This window comes from Crocodylus siamensis, chromosome 12 (genome assembly GCF_052110815.1).
Source record: "Crocodylus siamensis isolate JL-2025a chromosome 12, ASM5211081v1, whole genome shotgun sequence".
NCBI lineage: Eukaryota > Metazoa > Chordata > Crocodylia > Crocodylidae > Crocodylus > Crocodylus siamensis.
In genome coordinates, this window is record NC_143406.1 from 34,025,507 (window position 1) to 34,048,898 (window position 23,392).

The 23,392-nt window shown below is 43.9% G+C and overlaps 1 protein-coding gene across 2 annotated transcripts in view; it reads left to right on the forward strand.

The window, feature by feature from the left end:
- Positions 1–9,978: 9,978 nt before the first annotated feature.
- Positions 9,979–23,392, forward strand: part of BMERB1 (bMERB domain containing 1) — a 128,507-nt gene continuing 115,093 nt past the window's right edge. Inside the window, exon 1 of one of the 2 annotated variants that reach the window (XM_090024326.1) lies at positions 9,979–10,250. In XM_090024326.1, coding sequence (XP_089880452.1) covers positions 10,133–10,250 — 118 coding nt within the window. In that variant the 5' untranslated portion in view covers positions 9,979–10,132. The remainder of the gene's footprint in view (positions 10,251–23,392) is intronic. The other variant, XM_090024325.1, reaches the window with a different exon arrangement.

The following is a 23,392-nucleotide window of genomic DNA, read 5'->3' on the forward strand; positions in this document are numbered from 1 at the left end:
TGATTGCTAGACAGCACTCACATAAGCAACAGGGAATTGCCTGATTTACTTTTTCTAGAGTGCACTGTGAATAGGAAAAAGTATTGGCGCACACAGGAGGAAGGATTTGTAGCTGCTTACCCCAGTACGAATTTGCCCTAGCAAAGTCTATGTCTAGGATGCAGTATTTCTTTTAAATTTAGTGCAGACAAATGCAAGTTAGTCTATGATGGAAAGAAAAATGCAAGCTTCTTGTGCTAATTATGCTTCAAAATTGATTGTAACCACTCAGGAGAAAGATCTATGATCATTGTGATCAGATCAATGAAAATGCCTGCTCAATCTTGCTTAGGGATTTCAAGAGCAAACAAGAGGGTGGATTAGAATAGGGCTAAGGGCTAGAGTACGTTCTTCCTGTGAGCCCTTCCAAAAAGTAGATATTCATATTATTTTGATATATGTGTAAAAGAATCCACCTCAAGTACATTTTTCTACTTTTTTAATAAATGAATGGAACATTTTCACAAATACTACCATAGTGACTGCTTATAGAATAAGGCAGAGCTATTTTCACAAAAAAGAAGTACTGGAAAATTCTTGTGTCTGAGGATGCTTCTGACAGTGCTTCTTAATAATATATTAACATTTTTTTGGCTTGTTGTAGGTCACTTACTGAACTGTCTTAATTCCACTGATGTCAGTATAATACTGATTGGGACCTAGAACATTGGAATTACTTATAATCAGTATGTAGTTAGTAATGAGAATCAGTCACAAGGTACATGAATTAATCGTTTTTAAGGTATGCTCTGCAGACTGTAAAGTAGTTGAATGTCATTTGTACTAAAAAGTTTGTGGGAGTAAGGCCAAAGCAGGACTTAGGCAGACCTGAGGCACTCAATGCCATCTAACCCCACAGTACCTCCCTCTTTGAGACTAAAGTTCCCTAGATACCTGTTCTGTGCATACCCAGAACTGTCCCAGTTTGAGCAGCACAGCACCTCTCTTACCTAAACCTGTAAAGATTCAGAAATTAAGCATTACCTAGGTTTTCTGGGGCACCTTATCAAAATGCAGTTGTCGATGCTTTCTTTTTAAATTGAGGCATCGTTTTCTATCTTTCATATGATGTCCTCACCAGAGCACTGACCATAAAGCAAGAAATTTAGGTTAAAGACTTTTTCCTTCACCCTGAAGAGTTTAATCCCTTCAACATCCCCAGTCACTCCACAGATTATGGGCTAATCTGCATGGACGTGCTTTCCCCCTCCTACTGAAGCTGTGCCACTGGGCAGGAAAAAATTCACAATGAATTGGTCTACAGTAAGGCAGTAAGAAGGAGACTGACTTTACTTCCTAGTGGTTTAGGCACTCATCTGGGAGGTGGAAGTGTTGGGTTTCAGTCCCTGCTTCTCAGGACTGTTTCTGCACTACTTACCATGATTATTTAATGTATAAACAGTCCACCTGGACTTCCAAAATCAGCGCACGCAGAATAACTACAAACTGCCACAGCCTCTGGGATCTTTCCATCTGTGAGGAATGCAGCAGTAAAGCTAAGCAATGCTTAAGTTTGTCATGTAGTATAATTGTATACTAATTATATCGTTAGTATAATGAGGTAATTATACCGCTTTATTAAAGGTAGTATTTGGTGGTTGGAGAAACTGAGGTACAAATGACTGGCTCATGATGTGTAGCAGAAGTAAGAAGAGCTTTTTAATTCAATTACTTCAGCTGCTATGCTTTTACCAGAAGACCAGCTTTCCCTCACTGTAGCAGGCTCAGTAATAGGGGCCTCAGGAGTTTTATGTGGCATTTTCCTCCTCCATTCTTGACATGCATAATTCATATAATAACCTCTCTCTTTCCCCGTACTCTCGCTCTGTGCCTGGGATTGGCATATCTGCTTTCCAGGGCTTTCCCCTGCTGTTCGTAATGTTCTCATCTCACTTTTATGCTAACCGGCGCTTCTACAGCTGCATCTAAGGCAATACTGCTGTATAATTTTATGGTGGAGGTAGTGTTGCCTGCCATAAGTTTGCAAAGCTCTTGATATAGTCCAGCTAATGATGCGGTTTGACATCTCACTCTCCAAAGTAAGCAATACATTTACTTATCTAATAAAATATGCTCAGTTGTTTCTATTTCATGCATCGCGTACATTTATTTTTACATCCAAAGCACAAGATTGTTAGCTGTAGCTCAGCTGCCCTAGCAAGCCCATGACATTGAATGAAGGACTACACATTAATTATATGCTCAGTTGATAATGGTCACAATACAGAGTGATGAGTGAATCTGCAGTAATTATACCTGGTGTTGTATGGTAGTCATCTTATCTGTACAGTGTTTCTTCTATTGTATAAGCAGGAGGTTGAAAATAAATGGGACATAGGTTCCTAAGTCACCAAAGGCCAAATTTTAAGAAGTATTCAGGTACATAATGATGCCTTTGAGAGTTTGGGGGTAAAGGACCTATCTACATTTTCAGGTGCTCAAATACTTAAAAAATATGGCTTTTTAGTGCTGTTAAAGATGAACCACCTGCTCCAGACTTGCAAGTCCAACATCAGACCTAGGTAAGCTGTCTAAACAGAGTGCTACTGTGTTTACTTGTTTGATATGTCTCTTCAAGTAATGATTATATCATATCCATATATTGGTTTTCAGTGTATTAACTGTACACTTCTGGTAATACTTCTCACATGTCCTGCATCTATCTATATACCCCTACATCTTTGTGTAACTCAAGAATCTGTTCTTCTGTTTACCTAGTGCAGCCTATGTGAAAAATGTTTCAGCAAAATAATGGCTCACCTGTACAATCAACTTGATGGGTGGTGGGTGCTGAAATTGGTCTAAAGGTCTGGACAATGTGAACGTAATGAAGATATCATTGCTCATGGAATGTGTTAATGTCTGACTACTGCCTGAAGGCAAAGCATGGAAAGGTACAGAAAATACAACAACCTACTACTGTTTGATTTGATATTTTTAAATTGATAAAAATAATATTTTAAAAAAGGAGAAGGAATGTAAGATGAGGTTTTGGGGAAAAAAAAAGTCAAGTAGAGACAAGTTCCTGAACTTTCAACTGCGGTCAAAAGTACATACAAACTCTTTCTGTTCCTTACTAGACCCAAATGTACTTTGTAGTTTATGCAGTGCTACATGCTACTTCTCAGGTTCTGGGATTCTGTACTCTATTCTGGCCTTTTACACAGAAAACAGCAAAGCTGCATCTGAGTAAGCAGGACATATAACAACATCGCTAGCCTGGTCTCCTTTGGTGATCTCTTCATAGCCTTGGCAACCGGGCACTGCATAGGCATACACCCCCCCAAACCCCAATGTATTTTACCTGGTTCCATCCAAAACCATAACTCAGTTTCATTTTCTTTTGATACCCAGCTCATGCTCACCCAGGGTTTTATGAGTCTTGTTCCACCTCATCTACAATTTAGGGGCTTTATCCTGTGAGGTTCTGCTCACTTTGGCTCTGAGCCAACTAACCTTTATGCACTTGCTTAAGGACAAGAGTCATGAATTACTCCTGTGCTCAAAGCTGGCCCTGTGATTAAGGGCCTTGCTGGCTCACAGTGTTCAGCCCTTTGTAGGACTGGTCTCTGGGTTAGGGTACAGACAGGAGTTACATTTCTAGTAGAAATGCTGCTCTCTTTTCAGACAAGTCCAGTGCAGGCTGTAGGCAGTTTCTCCCACAGGCAGCATGACAGATCCAAAAGGAAGATCTTTCTTTTTCAGTGTGGAAGATCTTTCCTGCGTAAAAGTTTATCATGTGGGAATGAACACCTATATGCTTCCCTGCTGCTTGACTCCTCTAGGGAGTGGGAGGGACAGCAGGGAAATGCTACCTGTGCCTTCCCCAGATCAGGATCTGGGGAGGTGATGGGGAGCAGCTGCTGCTTGACTTCTCCCAGTCCCCAGCAGGAGTGGAGTGGGAGAGGAAGGCTCCCTGTGCCTTCCCCAGCCCCAGGAACTGGGAGGATTTGAGCTTCAGGGAAATATTCCCTCATGCATTTCCCAGGCTGGGGTTGCCTGGGAAATGCATTATTTAGCCTGGAGAAGAGATGACTGATAATAATCTTGAAATGCCTGAAGGGCAATTATAGAGACAATACTATAGAGAAGATGGAGATGAACTTTTCTCTGTGGCGGTAGGGAACAGAACTAGGAGCTATGGAGTCAAGCTGCAGCAGAGGAAATTTAGGTTGGAAATTAGAGGGAACTTTTTGACTATGAGGGTGGTCGAGCATTGGGGCAGAGGATCTAGAGAAGTTGTGGGATCTCCATTCCTGGAAGTTTTCAGTAGGAGGTAGGACAGACCCTTGGCTGGAATTGTTTAAGCAGGGGGCTGGAGGTCCTTGTGAGATCCATTCCAGGCCTACTTTCCTATGATCCAACAATGTCAAGTGGTGTTTTTATGCAAAAATCAATTCATATGAAAACTATACAATGTTCAGACTTTTGAAAAAAGACAAATTTGCTGTTTTTTCCATACAAATCTAAAAACATTCCATACAAGATGAAGAAAACACCTTTGCTAAATTTTCTCAGGAAAGGCTTGCTATTTTTCCACAGAAGCTTTATTAGGAATATAAGGAGATGACAATAGTAAGGAATAATTAAGTAGGCACTTGATTGATTCCTGAGTTAATTCTCTGATCAATTATCAGTAATTCTCAGTAAAACAGGTACTGACATGTTAAACCCAGAGGGGACTCTATTCAATATGTTGCATTTCAGCACTAATAAAAAACCAAGAAATCAGAACAAGGCATTTCCCTTTAAAGGGATTAAGGTGGAAATGCAGATTAATGCACAAATGCTCTGATCAGTATCTTATATTAGTTGCATCTACTTAAATTCAAAGCAAATCATTTCACCTTTTAATATGCTCCTTAGAATGTCTTTCTTGCCTGCAGTGAATACTGCCTTTAAGCTACAGCTGTTCTTTTCCAGTCCTGACAGAAATGTAAAGCAGAGCCACAAAGGAGAATCACTCTATTTATTTACTCATCACTAGTATGAATTATGTATGACATTATTTTAGCTTAAAATACTTTTTACAGGAATAATTAATGACTTGGAAAGCCATAAAATAAATAAATAAGTAAATAAGATGGATAGTAACTGAACGTATGATGCAAAAGATTACCACATTAGCCCTATCTCTGGTTCTGAAGAGCTATGACCAAGTTCTCGGCACAAACTGCCCAAACCTTGCCCCTTGGCTGTGTACATTTGTTGCTCTAGCTTGCGTCAAAATTGAAACCAATCTTCACCCACCTCACAATATTTGGTTTCGTGAATGAGACTTAAAAGTGACCCTCTACCATTGCCTATTGAACTGATTTGAGCTCAACTAGACAACAGCTCAGATTTGAGGCCAAATATCATGGAAAATAATGTCAACTGACTTCTGGAAGCAAATTTAGCATGTTTCCAAAATAAAATATTAAGTGAAAATAAGATCTTTTGTTTCCAGAGCTGTTGAGTAAGTCAGCTCTTTTGCAGTAGCCTAACTTAACCTGAACAGCAAGCTGTTATCTACTTGTGTACAACAGGTACACTGGGAAGTCAGGACTAGACCATTCATTCCTACCCAAAAATACCCTTCAGAAATACACATCTAATACTACTGTGTGCTCTCCCCGTGGTTTCCCTGTTGTATCATTTCCTCACCAAATTCTATAGAAAGAGAAAGGCCTTTAGTACTCATTTAGACCTACAGGAACCCAGGAGAAGCTCATGACAAGTAAAGTCTATGGGTGGAATCCTAGTTTTCCACACATGTCCAAATGGCACTTTCCCAGACACATAATCATATTTTTTGGCATTTACATATAGTTTGCAGTTCTATTGCACGTGCTGTGTGAATGCGTAAGGGCCCACATGGCTATTGGTATGTGCAGAAAGCTCTATTCTGGTTGGGCAGGTACATGGCTTTGTACACATGTACCTGAACATGTGTCCCAAAACTGTGGCTTGGCAAAAGCCCAGTGAAGGGCCCTCAACCTTTTTGCCCAATAGCGAGAACACTTGCCTAGGAAGCTGGAGATCCAGGTTCTAAGTTCCCATCCCCTGGAGAGGAATTTGAACCTGCGCCCTTCCAAGTTCTCAGCACAAACTGCCCAAACCAGAAGCCACAGTTTAGATATTAGCAAGGGCCCTCTATGTCTTTTCTTTTGAAGCTGAGCCACTGTACCTTGCATTCAGTAGTCATTCATCAAAAAGGATGGAAAGTGTAGGGAAATTTCTTCCCTCTTTGAGAGCAAGGATTTAGGGCAGAACCCAAGCTTTCCTGCAATCCAGAGCAGCATTCTAGACTACACATCTAGCTTACGCTTGCTGTCCTGGCCCAGTTACCTTCTTCTTTTGGATGCCCATGGGGCCACCTTCAAAACGAGGGCTGGAGAGCAGCATGGGTAACTCTTAACCTATTGGTTGGTGGTCAGAACACTTGGCTGGGAAATCAGAGAGCTGCAGGGTCAAACCTGTGCTGAGTGAGGGGGCTGAGGACCTACGTCTCCCACCTCCCAGGAGACCTGACTAGCCACTTGCTTAAAGGGGGATGGCCCTACTCCACTGGCGTCTAATACCTGCTGATTGTGGATTTTGTCAGGTACAATTTTGTGACATTTACCTGCCCAGCCTATATGCATACAGAGCTGGATATGTGCCCAGGTATGTCCAGCCTACCGTGCATGCTCAGTAAGCACATGGACATATGTATTCATGTTGCATATGGAATACAATTGCAAACTGTGAGTGAATGCTAAAACAGCAGTGATGTGGTGGGGTAACTACTTTTTGGGTGTGCAAGTAGAATAGGATTCTGTCCCAGGACCCTTTGTATGCCACCTTCTCCCTTGCTGCCATTAGCAGTTTTGTCTAAGTAAGGAGTCTGCACTATATAGTGTCATATCTGCTGTGGAAGTTCATTGATATATAATGGAGGGCAAAGGGGCAATAGATTGGTCAGTGTGCGTGCCACTTAAAGGGGACTACCTGACATTACTTGATGGATCACTAAATGAGCATGCAGGAAATGAAAGAAATCAGGTGGTATGATTTCATGAGGGAAGTGTAGCTCTGACCTGAAAGGCATCTTTGTTCTTCTACCAGTCAGAAACTTCTGAACAACTGGAATAAACAGATTTTTTTTAAAACTTTATTTTCCTCACAATGCCTTCAGGACAAGAAAACAAACCTTATGGGTGGAAGAACATCACTGAGGTGCATTCAAGGGTATCATTAGCTGAAAGAAAATTTAATTTAATCTGCAAATGCTGCCACATTACAATAGCAAAAGTGATAAACGTTACAACACAGGCAACATAATTAATTTCTCTTCCAAACTAAGAATACAGCCCTGTAAACACTTGCACATTAGGCCTGTGCAAATAGGCAGCTATTTGATTAGGTTCGGATCCAGCCGCTTCAGATGCCAGGGATCTGACCCGGAGCTCCGGACTGGGTTCCCGCTTTGATTTGGCCGAAGTGGCTTCGGCGTCCGATGTGTCTGAATCTTATCCGGGTTTGAAGCCTTACACAGCCCTATTGCACATCAACATGTGTGACTCCTCAAACATACACTCATATGTGTGACTACTGGCAGGATCAGGTATAATTGGCTCTTGAAACTGTTTCAAAGTTGGGCACATGAAAACATACTATCACATCATGGCAAACTACTGGATACCCACAGTCAATCTGTGCAAAAAACATGTTCGTATTGCAGTTTCTAATCAGTGCTACTTCTGATTTCTTTCAGCGTAGAAAACTCAAAAGCATAACATATTTGATTATTTCCTGGGTTCTTCCACCATCCCTTAACCAAGGTGTTTGGGCTGTAATTATGAAAATCACCCAGAGGATGAATTAAATCCAAATAGGTTTCAGATCTACCAAAATGTTGGCCTTCGTCCCCAATCAGCCTCTTCCTTCTAGTCCAAACCTCATCCACAGCCAGATGGCCTCTTGTCTTCCTCCCACTCCTGTGTTTATTAATTTCTTCAAGTGAGTCAGTCCAGCCCACCCGAGTCACCCAGACAGCTGTGCACTGCGCTGCCACCTGCTTCTGACTCACTGCTCTGTTTGGGCTCCCTCTCGCTACAGGCCAAAATCAGTAAGAACCCATCCAACATGTCTGGTGCTCAAAATAATCCCAGGAAATCACTGCAAAACCCTGGTGTGAGGAAGGATTCAGGTGTTCTGCAAGTTGTCTAATTTACTGGCTAAGTAATGTTAGTTCAGTTGCTGGTTTAATTCTCAGAGAAAAGTGAAGAACTCCCTCCCTCCGCAACAAAACAGGCAGAGATTCTCTCAGTACAACAACTTTGAGTTTCACTTTTTCTGTGCAATCTCTCCTTCCAAATTTAAAGCAGCCTCCCTTCAAAAAACGAGGAAAAACTCTCTCCCCAGAACCTAACAATATCTTACAAATGCCCTCCTATACCCTGCTTTGTAAATGTGCTATTGAAAACAGACATGGTTCTTTGGAAGAATCTGATATCTTTTATTAGACCAACTTAAACAGTTGAAAAAAAATTAAGTAAGCTTTCAGGTTTTTTTTTAACCTGAAAGCTTGCTTAAAACTTTTTTCCAACTGTTTTAAGTTGGTTTAATAAAAGATATCAGATTCACCCAAAGATAGCCTTAGACCAACACGGTTACAACCTACACCCCTACTGAAGACCAGAACAACTGGAAACCCACTGCTCATCACAAGTCAGTAAGGGAGGCAGTCCAGTCCACTGATTAAATCACTGACTTGGGAATTGGGAGAGGTGAGTGCTAGTCAAATCTGAATTCTTGCATGCCAGGGGCCAAGTTGCCTGAGGCTTGCTCTGCTGGGATTTCTTCCTATGTAAAATGAGAGGAATTACAACACTAGGAGGAAAGTGCCATGGTACCTTTCAATGACAGGTGATTGCTGATCTGTGATCACAGTTTTATTTGAAAATAGCAGTAGATAAAAACCACAATAATAACGGCACACGGTTGAAAATTAGCTTCCTGCTTAGGGATTTCTTTTTTCTTTTGCTTCCAGGAGCTGCCAAGTCAAAGCTTCCTCTTTCTGAGAAATGTGAAACTACATCACTTGCTGGGGGAATCATTCTCTGGCTTTCACTGAGCGTGAACCTAGGAGGGTGTTGAATGGAGCAGTGAAACACGGGGCGACTTTCACGGTGGATGCCAAACGTAGATTGGGATGTTGTTATTCATGGGGGAGGGAAGGAAGGGGGTGTATAGGGGGTACACTGTGTGCTATACAAGGCACAAAGAAAATCCTTGTCTTGAAGAAAGTCCCCGTCTCTGTCCTGAATCTGCCTTAAGTCTATGAGTTAGGAGGATTATGGGGACAGAGCATTTACCTGGCCGACCTTCATGGTTGGAAAAATGGCACATCCAGGTGGGGAGGAGTGGGCATGCCCAGAAGGTCACAGGGCGGTCCCTCCCAAAGACATTACACGTCTGGGGAGAGCTAGGGACCCCATCACCCACTCAAACCCAGGCAAAGGGAGTACAGCCCAGTGTTCAAGGCATGGATGTGGGAGTCAGGGGCCGTGAGGGAGGAGCCCGGCCTTGTGGCCGATTTGCTGGACAGCAGGGGCAAGTTGCTCGACCCGCTGTGCCCGGGAGCCGTGACGATGGCTGCGCGGCTGGCAGCACGGCACGCTTTGGGGGAGGGGCCCGGGCAGTGGTAATGGTAGCCCCGGGGGGGGGGGGATCGGATTTGGCACGCAGGAGTCTCCTCTTCTCTTCCACCTGAGCTCGGGGGATGGGAGGCATCCTCTTGCCTGGTAAATCCCGCCCTCCCCCTCCCCCCAGGCAGCACCCCCTGCTTCCCGGGGCGAGATCTCCCGCCCTCCAGCCCATGCCCCCGCGGGTTTCGCTCCCCCTGTTTCCCTGCCCCCCTCCCTTTGTGCCCTGCTCTCACCCGGCGCTTCTGTTGCCAGCAGCCTTGCACTGAGCATGTGCGCGGCATCCCGCCCCTCTCCTCCGCGGGTACCACGGAGATGCAGTGAGCTCAGCAGCGCCTTCCAGTGCAGCCCGGGCGAGGGCCGAGCCGGAGCCCCGCTCCCCGCGGGCATGGAGTGAGCCGGGGCCCCGCGCCGAGGCAGCCATGCTCTCGGGCATGGAGTTGAAGAGATCCATCTCCGCCAGCATGGAGGCGGAGAAGCCAACGAGACGCTACGGGGCAGTGGAGGAGACGGAGTGGAAAGCGGAGGGGCTGGGCAGAAGTGAGTACTTAGCAGGAAGGAGCCGCCGCCGCTGCTTCCAGCTCTCCGCATCGGCGCTGGGCACAAGCGGAGGGGCACGGCGGATCCATTTAAAGGGCTGGTCTCTCTGATGGGCATTGTCTGCAGTCAGCCCTTGGTGATGACCTGATCCCTTTCTATGCAGATCTGGCAGTGCATGCATGCCACTGAGCAACGTGTGCTTGTTAACAAAAGGCAACAGCCTTTGCTTTGTTTAGGGCTGGGCAAGGTTCCTGTGACCATTTTGCCCTTTGAAGCCAATGGGAGCCTCTGCTTTCTGAATGGGGCCGAGTTGAAGACAAGAAGGTCTTTTCTCTGGCAGTGCCTCTGAGAGGGACAGGGAACCAGGGGCTGGACTTGGGCTAATGCAGCTCAAGTCACTTTATTGTTTCCTTGCAAAATGAATTGCTCGCTCCGCTCAATGAAGTGCAGAGATGTCACTGTTTGGAGGTTGTGGGCAGAGGAAGGAGAACTGGAACGTTACTTCTCAATTATTACGAGATGGGATTTAGTAGTCTGCTTTTACCAGATATTGGGAACGTTTTCTAAGCATCAGTTTGAAAGGCACAGGTGACATCCATATCATTCATTCTTATTATGCTCAGTTGGAGGGTATTGAAATACTGTACTTTATTTAACTGCGTCGTAGATGCACTAAAGAGCTTTCATTAAGCTAATAAATACAGTGCAAGAGCTTTTTTTAAATCAACATTTTCTAGAATGCAACAGTTGATACATCTCTTCCAGAAATCTGATGGAAAGAATAATTTAAAAGAGAAATAGTTGTCAATTCACATTGGTAGGACTCTTGATTGTTTTTATGATGCCAATTGTTACTCTTTATTTGGCACAGCTATCTCCCCTGACAACTTGAAAAACCTATAAACTGACTCCCATTTTCAAGGTAACCAACAGTGGCAAAAATCCTTGAAAAGAAAGTCAATGTGAAGCTTTGGATTCACTGCAAGATAAAACATTTGATAAGTTGTGGCAAAGGTTCTGATTAGGCCATAGAGGGAAAGCTTTGTGCGATTCCTGCAGTAACTTCTTTGCCTAAGCTGATATTGGAGCAAAATATTTGCTCTGCTCCTTGATCTGTCATCCACCTTCTGGTCTTGTGCATCATGAGGTCTTACTAGAATGTATTTTAATATCTTGTGGTTTACAACAGCCCGATATCAGATTTCAGATACTGCTTCCTGCTTTGGTCAGCTTTCCAAGATATTGCAGTGTTCCTCAGGGCAGTGTGCTAGCTTCAGACTTTACCTCTGGCTTCAGTTTTTCACGAATATGTTATCATATACCATATGCTGATGACAGTGAGATGTAACTCTCCCACACTCCTGATGCTTCAGTTGCAGTGTTGGGTTTGTTGCAGTGCCTGGCATAGGTTCAGGACTGAATGGCTCAACACTTTCCAAAACTAAATTGAACAAAACTGAAAACATGTTGGTTGACTCATGTACATGCAACAGTTTCTCCTTCTGTGGCATACTATAGACTTGTGCTCTTCTCCTTGTCACTGCAAATAAGACTCTTAAGTGTTGTTTTGAATCTGAGTTATTTTTCACATGGTTTCCCTGAGGCTTAGAGGTAACTCACCCGATTTTAGAAGTGCTCAGCACTTGTGGTTTCTGTGGAATAGAAACTTGACAAAGTCGCAGAATGAGTCACTAGTGAAGATTAATAGGAAGAATAGAACTAAGGATTTCTGACTTGTATGTCCAGGTATTAGCTGTTAGAGTTGCACTGCTTCTTCAGCAGCTTCACATTACACGCAGTTCAGTGAGAATATCATTGTTACCACTTTGAGAACACAATATATTATATCAGAGCAACACTGAGGTCTGAGTTTGTTCTTCAGTGATCCTGAGAATCTAATGTTATAAAGACTTTCTACCTGAATAATTTATCCACTTCTTCAAAGGCTTCAGGTTACTTAAAATACTATAGAAAGGCTATTTACAGTAGCTGTTCTAAATGATCACTGCATATTTTTCCTACTCTGATAGCTGCACTGACTTCCAATCAGGCTTTTACTTTGATTTTAAAAGAACAATGTTGTTACTGACTTCTAATGGTCTTGGAATCTCCATACAATGTTGCTCCAGAATTGGATAGCAGTATCTCTGAGAAGTATCCCACTATCTCTGAGAAGAAAACCATTAAGAGTCAGGAGAGAGTCATTTTCCTTCTATGTAAATGGAAAAAATTCGTTTTGAATGTATAATACTTTGCAAATGTGAAGTGCCAAGAGTTGTTATTAACAAAATCAGTACCGTCTGTAGCTGCCTTTTATTGGTCTGTTGTGTCCTGTCCTAACCTAGATCATGAACCCTGCAGGGCTGGGACTAATCACAAATCTGTGCACTAACAAAGGGGCCCCATTCCCTGATTATTACCTCTGGATCAGTGATTCTCAACCAGAATGCCACTGCCATATCCTTTGAAGGGTGAGGTGTGAGGAGATGAGCAGGTGAGAAGGGACAAGAACAGGCTTAGGCTCTTTCATGTCTGGCCGCTCCCCTGCCCAGCCTCTCTGCAAGGAGGTAAGCAATGTAATTCATAGTTAGTTTTTGATATGGGGTGCCACTCAGGGGTGGATCCAGATGGGGTGCAGTGGTCTGGCTGCACTCCCCTTTTGGATGGATTGGATTGTGCTGCTGGAGCCTCTGGGAACTTTTTTAAAGCAGAAGAGTCATGTCTCTGCCTTCCTCTCTGCTTAGAGGCACATCTTCTCCCCTCCCCTCCCCTCCTCTCCCTCTGTCTCCCACCTGCCATGCTGCTTTCCTCACTTTCCTGGGAGTAAGGGCAATTTCAGAACTGATCCTGCCTGCTCCAGCTGGGCCACATGGGGTGGGGGAATCCACCTCCTCCCCTTGTTAGTGTCACTGTTGCCAGTTAAGCCCAGACCCTGCACAGCCCAGCTGTAAGGGGTAGGAGTAGTCTGCAAAGCTTTCCACCCCCAGGACAGCTGGGAAAGCAGCAGCAACTGGAGGAGGAGGTCTAGAAAGGGGGGTAGGGGAGGACATGTACCTCTGGGCATGCAGGGAAAAGTAGAGATGCTTATGTGCTTTGGGAACTTACAAAAATCCCCAGAAATGATTTTGCCTTAACTGGTGGGTTGGGTGGAGCCTGGGAGTGACCTATGCATTGTAGGTGACTGTTGCATTCCCCTTTGCCAAATCCTGGATCTGCCTCCGCACTCAATTCAAAAAAGATATGGAGAGGTACCTTGAGTCTAATGAGGGGTGACTCATTAGAGTATCACAGCTCTGGATGCAACCGCAGCACAAAGAGAGACTAACAATCAATCATTCTGTATATTAGCAGTAGTAATGTCCATTTTGTTCAAAGCCACTTGGTTATGCCCAGTATACTGTAGAAGTAGATGGAAGCCAACTGGTGTAATAGAAACAATGCGCTGAGAGCTGGATGGGTTCTATTTGAATGTTAAATGTAAAAGAACTCCAGGCTAACACATCTCTCGATCTGCAATGTGATAAAATTCACTGGTTGTTGGCTGTTAAAGAACCTAATCACTTTTAGGGCAATTAAGTGTGGTAGCACATGAATTGCTATTCTACAACTGTCACTTTCCATCAGGCTCTCAGCGGAGCTATGCTGGTTTACACAAGTTGGAGATGTGGCTCCCAACCTGCAAGAATCTGAAGGAGTTTCACATATAAGCATGAAACAGATTTGTTGCAAGATGTGCTTTTTGGGTTTTTTTTAAGTGAACAAGGTGCTGAAGCCTCTTTTCTTGCATGCAAGAGGGAATTTCTGAAGAGCAGAGAACAGGATGAGAATAACTGGTTACTATGTGTGGAGCAGCTAGTGAACTTAGGGTGCATGCATGAGTGTAAAGTGTGTTCAGGCTTGTAAATGGACAGCAATTCCAGCACATAATAATAGTTGGCAGCCTGCTTTACAACTGATGTTTACAATATAGACTTGGAGAGGCTGCTCTGAACTGGAAAGTGTATTTGTTGATTTCCGTTAGCAGATTCACAACTTTATTTGGAATCAACTCTATTGGCTTTCACAGGGATATGGAATTCCCTGGGTAAAGAACTGTATACAAATCCACAGAAATAGTCACAGAGGAGAATTTATCACCTCATCAGAAAAACAAAAAGTTCCCTCATTACTTCAAGCTCTTCTTAAACAACTTGTTCCAAAGAAGGAATGGAGGGACATTACCAGCTACCTGTTGATTAGCTCCAAAGAGCCCTAAGTAGCACAGTCCTGTCTACTTTTGTCCTGTCTGCCACAGCACAGACTGTAGCCAGCATGTGGTCTGTTAGTTAATGCTGAGAGGTATCTGTGTAAGGCAGAGGGGACAGGGGAACCCCTGCTTAGCAGGGAGTGTTGAGGAGAGTGGGGGAGCAGGGGGAAGCTGGGAGATGCCTGAAGTCTCTGTCAGACCTCCAGCCAGGGAGCGGGGCAACCCAGAGAGAATGCCGGGATGCTAGGGGGGCTCTGGTTTAACTTAAACTAGGAAGGGGTCTGGGACAGACATTGTATAAACTGGTTTGACCCAAGTCAGTTAAGTCTGATACTACATTCAGCCAGGCTTATCTTAAACTGGTTTCAGCCATTTTGAAACTTGTTTATGTGCACTGAACATCTGATCTGTTACAGGATTAAACCAGTTTCTGATCACTTAAACTGGTTTATGTGTAATGTTTGTCCCTAGCCATGAGGTCATTCTATCTAGCACCGGTTAAAGCAGCCCTCTGGTTGATCTAAGTTGTAACAAGGCCTTAAATTTCTATGTCCTCAGCCCTTCAGGGGCACTGTGTGGTCTACTTGAGGATTAATTTCAAAGCAGTTTGTTGATAAGTCAATGAAAAACTTATTGCTTTGTTTACCTAAATGAGATGATGATAGGTAATTTCATTGCTCCATAGCTGAGCAGTGTGATTCGGCTACTCACTGGAAATCTGCACTACATAATACATGAAGAGCTTTTATAAGATACTGGTGAAAAAGCATATGCCTGTTCTGGAATCATTAAAGGACTTATAATACTGAGGAAGTGGAAGGTCAGGTAATGGGAGGAGTCTTTTACCTCTCATTAATGGATAAAACTGGATCACGTCAGTGGTGCTGTTCAGTGTAGGATGGTCTCCCTCACTGATTTACAACAGCCTGATCAATGTAGGAAAAGCAGGGGAAGTCAGGAATAGAGTAGAGCATGATGCCATTTCTTTAGGTGTGCACTCTTTCCTCTTACACTTGTATCAGGGACAAGCAGGTGATATAAAAGACCCTACACAAGATGTCATGCATTGGAAGCTCATTCTTGATCTTGGGACAATCCTGCAGGGTCCATCTACACATTAATTAATGAAGTTGAATAAACTCCAGTGCAGTTTGTACCGGAGTTTATTGTCCCAGGTACTATGTTTGAATGTGTGCCTGGGACCACAGCACGTTGAGCTGGGATGGAGCAGCCCTGGCTGGCAGGGGACTCCAGGGGTCAGTCTGCCAGCCCAGGGTTGCTCTCACCTGGCTCAGTGTCCTGTGGAGGGGCTGGATGGGGCACGAGGCTGCTACAGTGCAGAGCTAGTCAGCAGGCAGCCCCTGCACTGAATCATCCTTGTGACCCAGCCAGCTCTGTCAGCGTCTACACATGCATTGTGGTGGAGTAAATAACTCTGTAATAGGATAGTAGTTGTGTCTGGCAGTACTATCCTACAGGAAAGTTAATTAATTTACTCTGCCTTACTAACACTGAATGAGAAGATGGTGATGTTGCACTGTGGAGCTAATTAGTCATCTCTGCAGTACACTAGTTAGTTAATCAGCTTTAATGCCAAACTTCAAATGCCATACAGTAGAGGGATTGAGTCACAGAACCAAATATGGTCCCGAATATTTAACATGATTTAATACTTTTTTTTTTTTTATAATCCTTGGGAAACTGTCTGATCCAATATTAAAATATCAATCAAATGGCAACAGGGACATGCACTCGGATTACAAATCCCCATAATCTGAGACCAGTGCCACACTCCAACCTTTTGTCACCCTTGTCATTCTGCTTTTAAGGTTGCCGGAGACTTTTAAAACTAGATTTACATTTGTCCCTGTTGATATTAATGCTTGTGGACATAGAAGACAGCTAAATCGTGATGCACTTCTGAATGTTGTGACAGCCTTCCTGACAGTTGTATATTTTCACAAGTCTACACATGCAGGCACAGACAGACAGACAGCACTTTGGACCCTGTGCTATGAACTGCTGTGATTCATTTGTTTTCTGACTTTACTGGGAGATGATGCTCAGTACCTTGCTGGACATGTCCTCTGAGTTAATACAGCTAAGTGGATGATTCCAGCTGCCTGCCTCCTCTTGCTATATTTTTAAAACTTGCACCTTTGTGCTTTTCCCACTTACTGCCCTGCATAATGAGAAGTACATTTTAAGCACCCACAAAACCATTTCATTGTCCTCAAGCCCTTTCCTTAAAATTGCAGCAATGCCTGCAAAAACTTGACAACGTGTAGGCAGCTGATGAGCCAATACCTTTGACTATTCTGCTGATCAGCATTGACTTGTGCTTGCCTCTCTGTATGCTGTGCTTATTTCTTGTCTTAAGACAATAACATCTTTGGTGCAGGGACTGCCTTTTGGTCCTATGTTTGTACAGCACCTGCAGAATGGAGTCCTGGTCTGCAAGGAGAATTCCAAGAGATGATAGTTTCAATCATACTGCATTGTTTTTGACAGAATAGACTCAACTAAAGCATTCCTAGGAAGTTAAAATAAAACATTTTAAACTATGTCCAAAGTAGTGGGAGTTACCTGAGGAAGATACCAAAAGTTATTATTAAGAAATTTCAAGAAGTAGTTCCTAAATCCTCAGGCTTCTAAGCAATGTAATACAAATAACTACAAGTGTAAGGTATTAGAGAACAGGTGGATGAATATGGAAGAGATTTTCAGTGAGTGAAAAGTCCAGCTTTCATGTACAGCTTTCATTAATCTCCAAAGGGAGTGATTAGATTTGTGGGAAAGAAAGGAGAAAAATGGATCATAGGTAGGGACGTACTCAATTCATGGTGGAAGTAGAGTGCGCGGCAGCTCTTTTAGTCCTGCGTGTTCCCCCATGCACACCTTTCCCCTTGCCTCTCTTCTCCCCTGCTGCTGATTAGGACCCTGTTGTTCCTCTTGATCAGCTGGGAAGCTAAAACCATGGTTTTAAATGTGGTGCCATTTTTGCCTCCCTGCCAATCCGCAGCAAACAGCAGGGCTGTCCAGGGCCCTCAGCCAGTCAGTGGCGGGACGCAAAAACAACACCATATTTTAAACCACCACCCTGTTGATCAGGTGCAAGCTGCAAGTGGGGCCCCTCCACCAATCAGCTGAGTGGGGGGAGGGCACAGGGGAACCTACAAGATTAAAGGACCCACAGCACACTCATGGCTCCTGCCATGAATTCAGTAGGTCCCTAATCACAGGACAGTAGGGTTGGAAAGGGCCTCACAAGAACATCTAGCCCAGCCCCTGCTCAAGGCAGGATCATCCCTGACTAAACTAGCCCAATTCCAATAGACTCATGCCTGTTGGTGTTTTAGAGACTGGCTTATGTTTGAAAAATCAGTATGATATTAAGGGCTTGACGCAAAGCTCAGTTGAAGTCTTTCTATTAATTTCAGTGGACGCAGGATTGGGTTTATGGCAGGAATGGGCAATTATTTGGGCCAATGGGGCACATAAGCAGTTTTGGGGAGCTGCCGCAGGCCAATCAGAACCTCCTGCTTCCCCCTCCCCACACCCGCAATAGCTTAGAGCCTGTGTGCTGTAGGGCTCCTTTGCACTACTGCTAGGCAGCCCAGAGGTGATGGAGGTGGCAGTGGTGACGGTGGCAGAGAGAAGCCGCAGAGCAGCCCAGGCATGGGCTTCCAGCAGCTGCAGCAAGAGGGGCCTGGAAGTGGCGAGGGGGAGGGGCTGCTTTTCCCCCAGGCCCAGTAGCAGGCTCTGTTCAGCTGCCACCATTGCCCAGTGTGGGTAGGCAGGTGCAGAGCAGCCCAGGGTCAGGGCTGTGTGCATGGGTCCTGGCTGGTCTGGAGCTGGTCCACTCTGACTGGGGCAAATCCAAAGTGGATGCGGGGTGGGCTGAAGCCAGGGCTAGGGCTGTGTTCACTGGTCCCCACCAGTCTCAGGAGAGCTGGGGCAGTTGGAAGGACCCACTGCCACCTGAGCTCCCTAGCGTGGAGTTCAGCTGCGGAGCCACCCCAGCCCTGCTGTGCACCCAGGGGTGGTGGGATGCACCATGGCCTGGACACTGCCTGGGCCAGGTGGGACTGGGGGACCCTTTGAGGGCTGGACAAAGTCCCTCCATGGGCTGGATCTGGCCCATGGCCTGTATTTTGCCCACCTGTTTTAAGGTGTACCAGGTCTTGCCTATACAATAAGGTTGCATTGGTTTCTCTTAAATGGTTTTTTACGCTCTTTATTGAAACCAGATCAGATCCCTGTACGGATACTCTCATTTGGCTTTAAAATAAATTATTTTAGACCAGATTGAATTAATTTCTAATAGATTCAAGATAAACTGAAATAAAACTTAGCTTAAGATGAAATAAGATTTTTCTACACAGAGGTTTGCACTGGCTTAAACAAATCAGTTTAAAAAATCCACATTTTTAATTAAACCAGTGCAACTGTCATGATTATATAATGCCTCTGGGGTGTGTTTGTTACCGATACCAATTTAAATTAAGCTAGTTAATCAGATAATTCAGGTTCTCCTGAGCTGCAAACAAGGTTTATTACTAAAAACAAAGCTGCAGATTCTCATTTCCTCTAGGTTTCCACCATTTGTTATCATTTATATCTATGCAAAATGAATATTAGACATACTTACCACATCAGAATGACAGCACTTTATACATAACTTGTAAGTGACTATACAAGCCAGTAGTGAGTTAGGCTCTGAAAGGAAGAGAACAAGATAATAGGGCTATGCGAAGCTTCAGTCCCTGATTTGAATTTGGTGAAGATTTGGTTTGATTCAGCGGCCAAACCTCTGAATCCGAATTGAATCAGAGGACCCTTTAATCTCTCTGAATCAAATCAGAAACTTCCAAATCAATTTGGATATAGAGATGGCTTTAAATGGGTTTTTTTACATACCTCTAGGTAGCAGGGGTTCGTGAGTGCTGCAATACTGGGGTGCATGGAGTATCCCACAGAAGCATGGGGGGGTTCCCCAGCGCACTTGGCAGCACTTCTGGTCCACTTCCGGATCCACCAGGGGATGTGCCAGGCCCCTCCCCACCCTGGCGCCCCTCCCAGCTGTGCCTCCTAGTTCTGGGGAGGCACCTAGGGTTCCCCTGCGGCCAATCGACCATTGCAGCGATCACAAGACGTGCCCACTACCTCAAGGTATGTAGAAAAAACTTTTATAGCTGTGTCTATGTCTGAATTGCTGATTCTCTGAATTAGCATTGAATCTTTAGATTTGGATTCATTCGAACTGAAATCAGGGACAGTGATCAGCATCAATAAATCAAATCACTGTTCCCAATTCAGGCCGAATCCAAATTGAATATGGCCTGTTTCGCACACCCCTACAAGATCAGATGCAAGAGGAATAGAAATTCTATAGTTTGCTGAAGAACAGGAATAAGTAATAAAATAGTCTTTAAAGTCTAAATATGAAAAACCTATAAAAACTAGTTTGAATTTCCTTATGTTGACTGGACCAGGGCTCTCCAACTGGAGCCTGCATGTGGCCCAGCAGGTGTAAAGTTCCCACCCCCAGGCTCGTGCCTGGCTGCCACTTCTTCTGTCACTCCAGCTGCAACAGCAGACACAGAGTCTCCAAAGCTTCCCTCTTTCCTCTAGCATCTATGTTCTGTGGCTGCCTCGGGACATGGGATGGCATAGGGAGTATGTGCTGAACATGGCACCGTTGCACCCCATAATGCCAGTGCACCCTTGACCTGCGAGCCTGGGTCAGCACGACTGGCTTGGCACGAGGAGGGGGATTTATGACCGGGCAGGTGGGTGATAACGGTGAGCAGGAGTCAGTATGATTTAAACACAGCGTGATAGTTTCACAAAAGATTTATTTTACTTATGCTTCTGATGTGCTAGAGCGTAGGGAGTGGAGTTGATTTATTCAGTTACAGCATGCAGATATCATGTTACCCAGCATTTACAGGGTGGGTAAGATAGTTGCTTCTGAGCGATTCATATAAGCCGTTGCAGTCTGCAGATTACTAAGAGCTCTTGATAAGAAAGATAACGTCAAAGATAAAGAGATAAACGGACCAGTAAGATGAGACGGGGTATGCCAAAAAAAAAACGTAGGGAGAAGAGATAACATTCGTTGTGCACAATCTGTTCTTCTTGAGTGTATACACAGTTCTCCGTTCTCTACTCTCTCCTTTGGGCGGAAGTTCTTTCAAAGTTTTATTAGACACAGGTGACCAATTACTATACGTCAATTATAAATAATTAATGAGTTGGCACTTGTGCTTTCTGTTTGCTCAGGTTTCATAAAAAAGGGGGGTTATTTTTACTTGGGTGGTACTGGTTCTGTTTGGTCACAGGATGGCGCGCATAGCATATTTAATTTTACAACTTTACTAAAGTCAGCTAATCTCGTTATTATAGGTAATTTATCTTTTGTGCTGGGCCGCCAAGGTCAGTTTGTTTCTCTAGTATGAAATCAACTCAAACTCAAGTGATTTGAAAAGAGGCACAGATAGGGGTGTGTATATGCAACACTGTTAATATAGAGGGATAAACAGAGTTTGTTGTGTTAGCTTCTGACCTTTGCCATCTGACCTTTTGCCATCGGCATCTGAAATCAAAGACTTTGATCTTTGACAGGACGTTGCATAGCACAGGTGAGGCCAAAGCCATGCAGTGCAACCATTTTGAGGTGGAGGGTGTCTAGACAGGATCACTGCAGTGGTGTGGGGGATACCCACATAGGCATGTGCTGCAGTGGCAGGGGGAATCCATGCAGCAGATGGTCTAGGAGCCAGGACACCTGCTGGTGTGACACACGGGGTGTGTGGCTCCTACTCGGGAAGCCTGCGGAATGTGAGGCCCCTGGCTATTCAAAAGTTGGGCAGCCCTGGATTAGACCATTAACCTGTTGACCAAATTAATTTAATTGTGCAGAAGATGCTTATTCTGTTAAAAAGGCAATGTTGTCCAGAGGTGGGAAGCTGGCCAAAGACTCAAGAGACTCAGGCTCTAGATTTGACTCTGCTACTAACGCATTTAAGGCCCACTATTTCATCTTTCCCATCTGTAAATTGTGGATAGTGCTGTTCACCATCCTTTGGCCTTATCTTAAATGCCCAGTTCTGAGAACTGTATATTACTAACTATATCTGTGGCATATGACATGATAGATAAGATTGTTTAGGGCCATCTCATTGGGAGATGTGGGATAAGATCTGAGAATATAGGCAATTACATTTCTTTTTATAGATGGAATTTTATGAAGATCTCTTTAAATAGAAATATACTAAGAATCTTACTTTCTCAGGCTAAAAAAAAGGCTTTATGTTAATTTTTAAAGAAATACAGAGAAACCACAAAAGGCGAGTGAGCAGGGAAAAATTAATAAAAAGGAATCCCTTTATAGTAGACAATATTGAATCAAATTGGTTCCTGTAGCATATTTTCACAGGTATTTTCTAATGAGCAGGAAAGACAGACCTCAAAGGCTGAGTCCAACCTAAGGCTGAGTGCCTATACACGTGCCTATACACATGCAGCAAGGCTGCTCTGTTGCACTGTAATTACAGTGTGTTGGAGCACACTCAATTAATCAAGTCTGCTGGAGTGTGGTAATCAATTAATTAACAGAGTCTGCTGGAGCGTTGTAATTACCATGCTCCCACAGACTCCAGAATCACATGTATCAGCATTCCCCTGCTGAAAAATGGTGGTGGGGGCACTTTAATTAAGCTTGTTCAACAGTCTTTAGTTAAAGTGCTCCCACCATCATTTTTCAGTGCAGGGATGCCAATTCATGTGACGCTCCGGGTACTTTCATTAGTGTGGCTCTCAGACCCACTCTAATAAAAGTGCCTCCCCGACTCCCAGAGAACGTGTATAAATCTCCATTGTCTCTTATTGTTAATAATTATTAGTATCAACATTTTCATGTTGTATTTCTTCACTGAAGAAAATCTACTTTGTCTCATCAATGCAGCCAAGAAAACATTATTCAATAAAGAGTCTTAGTCTATTTTAAGAAGAATCCTTATGAAGTTAACAGCAAAACACCCATAGACCTTAATGGGACCAGAAATAGGTTCTAAAATGTTCCTGTGTGAGTGGTTCTGCAAATAATTGAGAGATTAGAAATGACTGTGCTTATTACGATAGTTCCATGTGCACATGCTTTTATCTGAATTCGCATTTGTATTTACTCCTACTTGTGGTAAGTCCTGATCCTTCCTCTTCTACATAATACTAACTTGTTATAGAGAAAATACCACTTTAAAGTATCCTAGGAGAGGAGTCTGTGCTGCCTGTAATCTTAAAGAAGAGGGTTCCTCCTACTTCACAGGGACCCAGAGAGCTTGCAGATTCATAGTACAGCCCTCATTATCCTATCTCCTTTAGTAACACCATTTCCAGGGGCACTCGACTTCTTTCTGTCACAGCTATATACTGTGAAGGGTTGCAAGGATGGTGGAGAATGCAGATGGGGTAATATACTGTTTCTAGTGGTAGAGCATAGATTTCTGCCCAGAAATCTGCCATCAGTTGAAGGAAACAGGACACTTAACCTACTCTGGTTCCTATTGGCATTTTACCTCCTAGACCTTGTGGAGAGATTTCTGTGGAGGGGACTGCTTTAGCTTCAGTGAGGAATCCAGTCCCTTCTCTCTAGCTCAGGACTATGTGGTCCCATGCCCTGCGTGCTGAAAAGTATGGCAAGTTATTCCCTTTACTGATCCCGGTTCTATGCACAAACCAAAACCTCCTACTTATGCTGCCAAACCAACTTATCAAAAATGGTCTAGCAAGAAGAACTGCAGAGTCTTCCCAACTTGGGCATAGCCTGGACAGAGCTAAAATGGGCATATGGAAGGAGCCTGGACAAAAGCAAGAAAGGATACAGTGTGCTCCC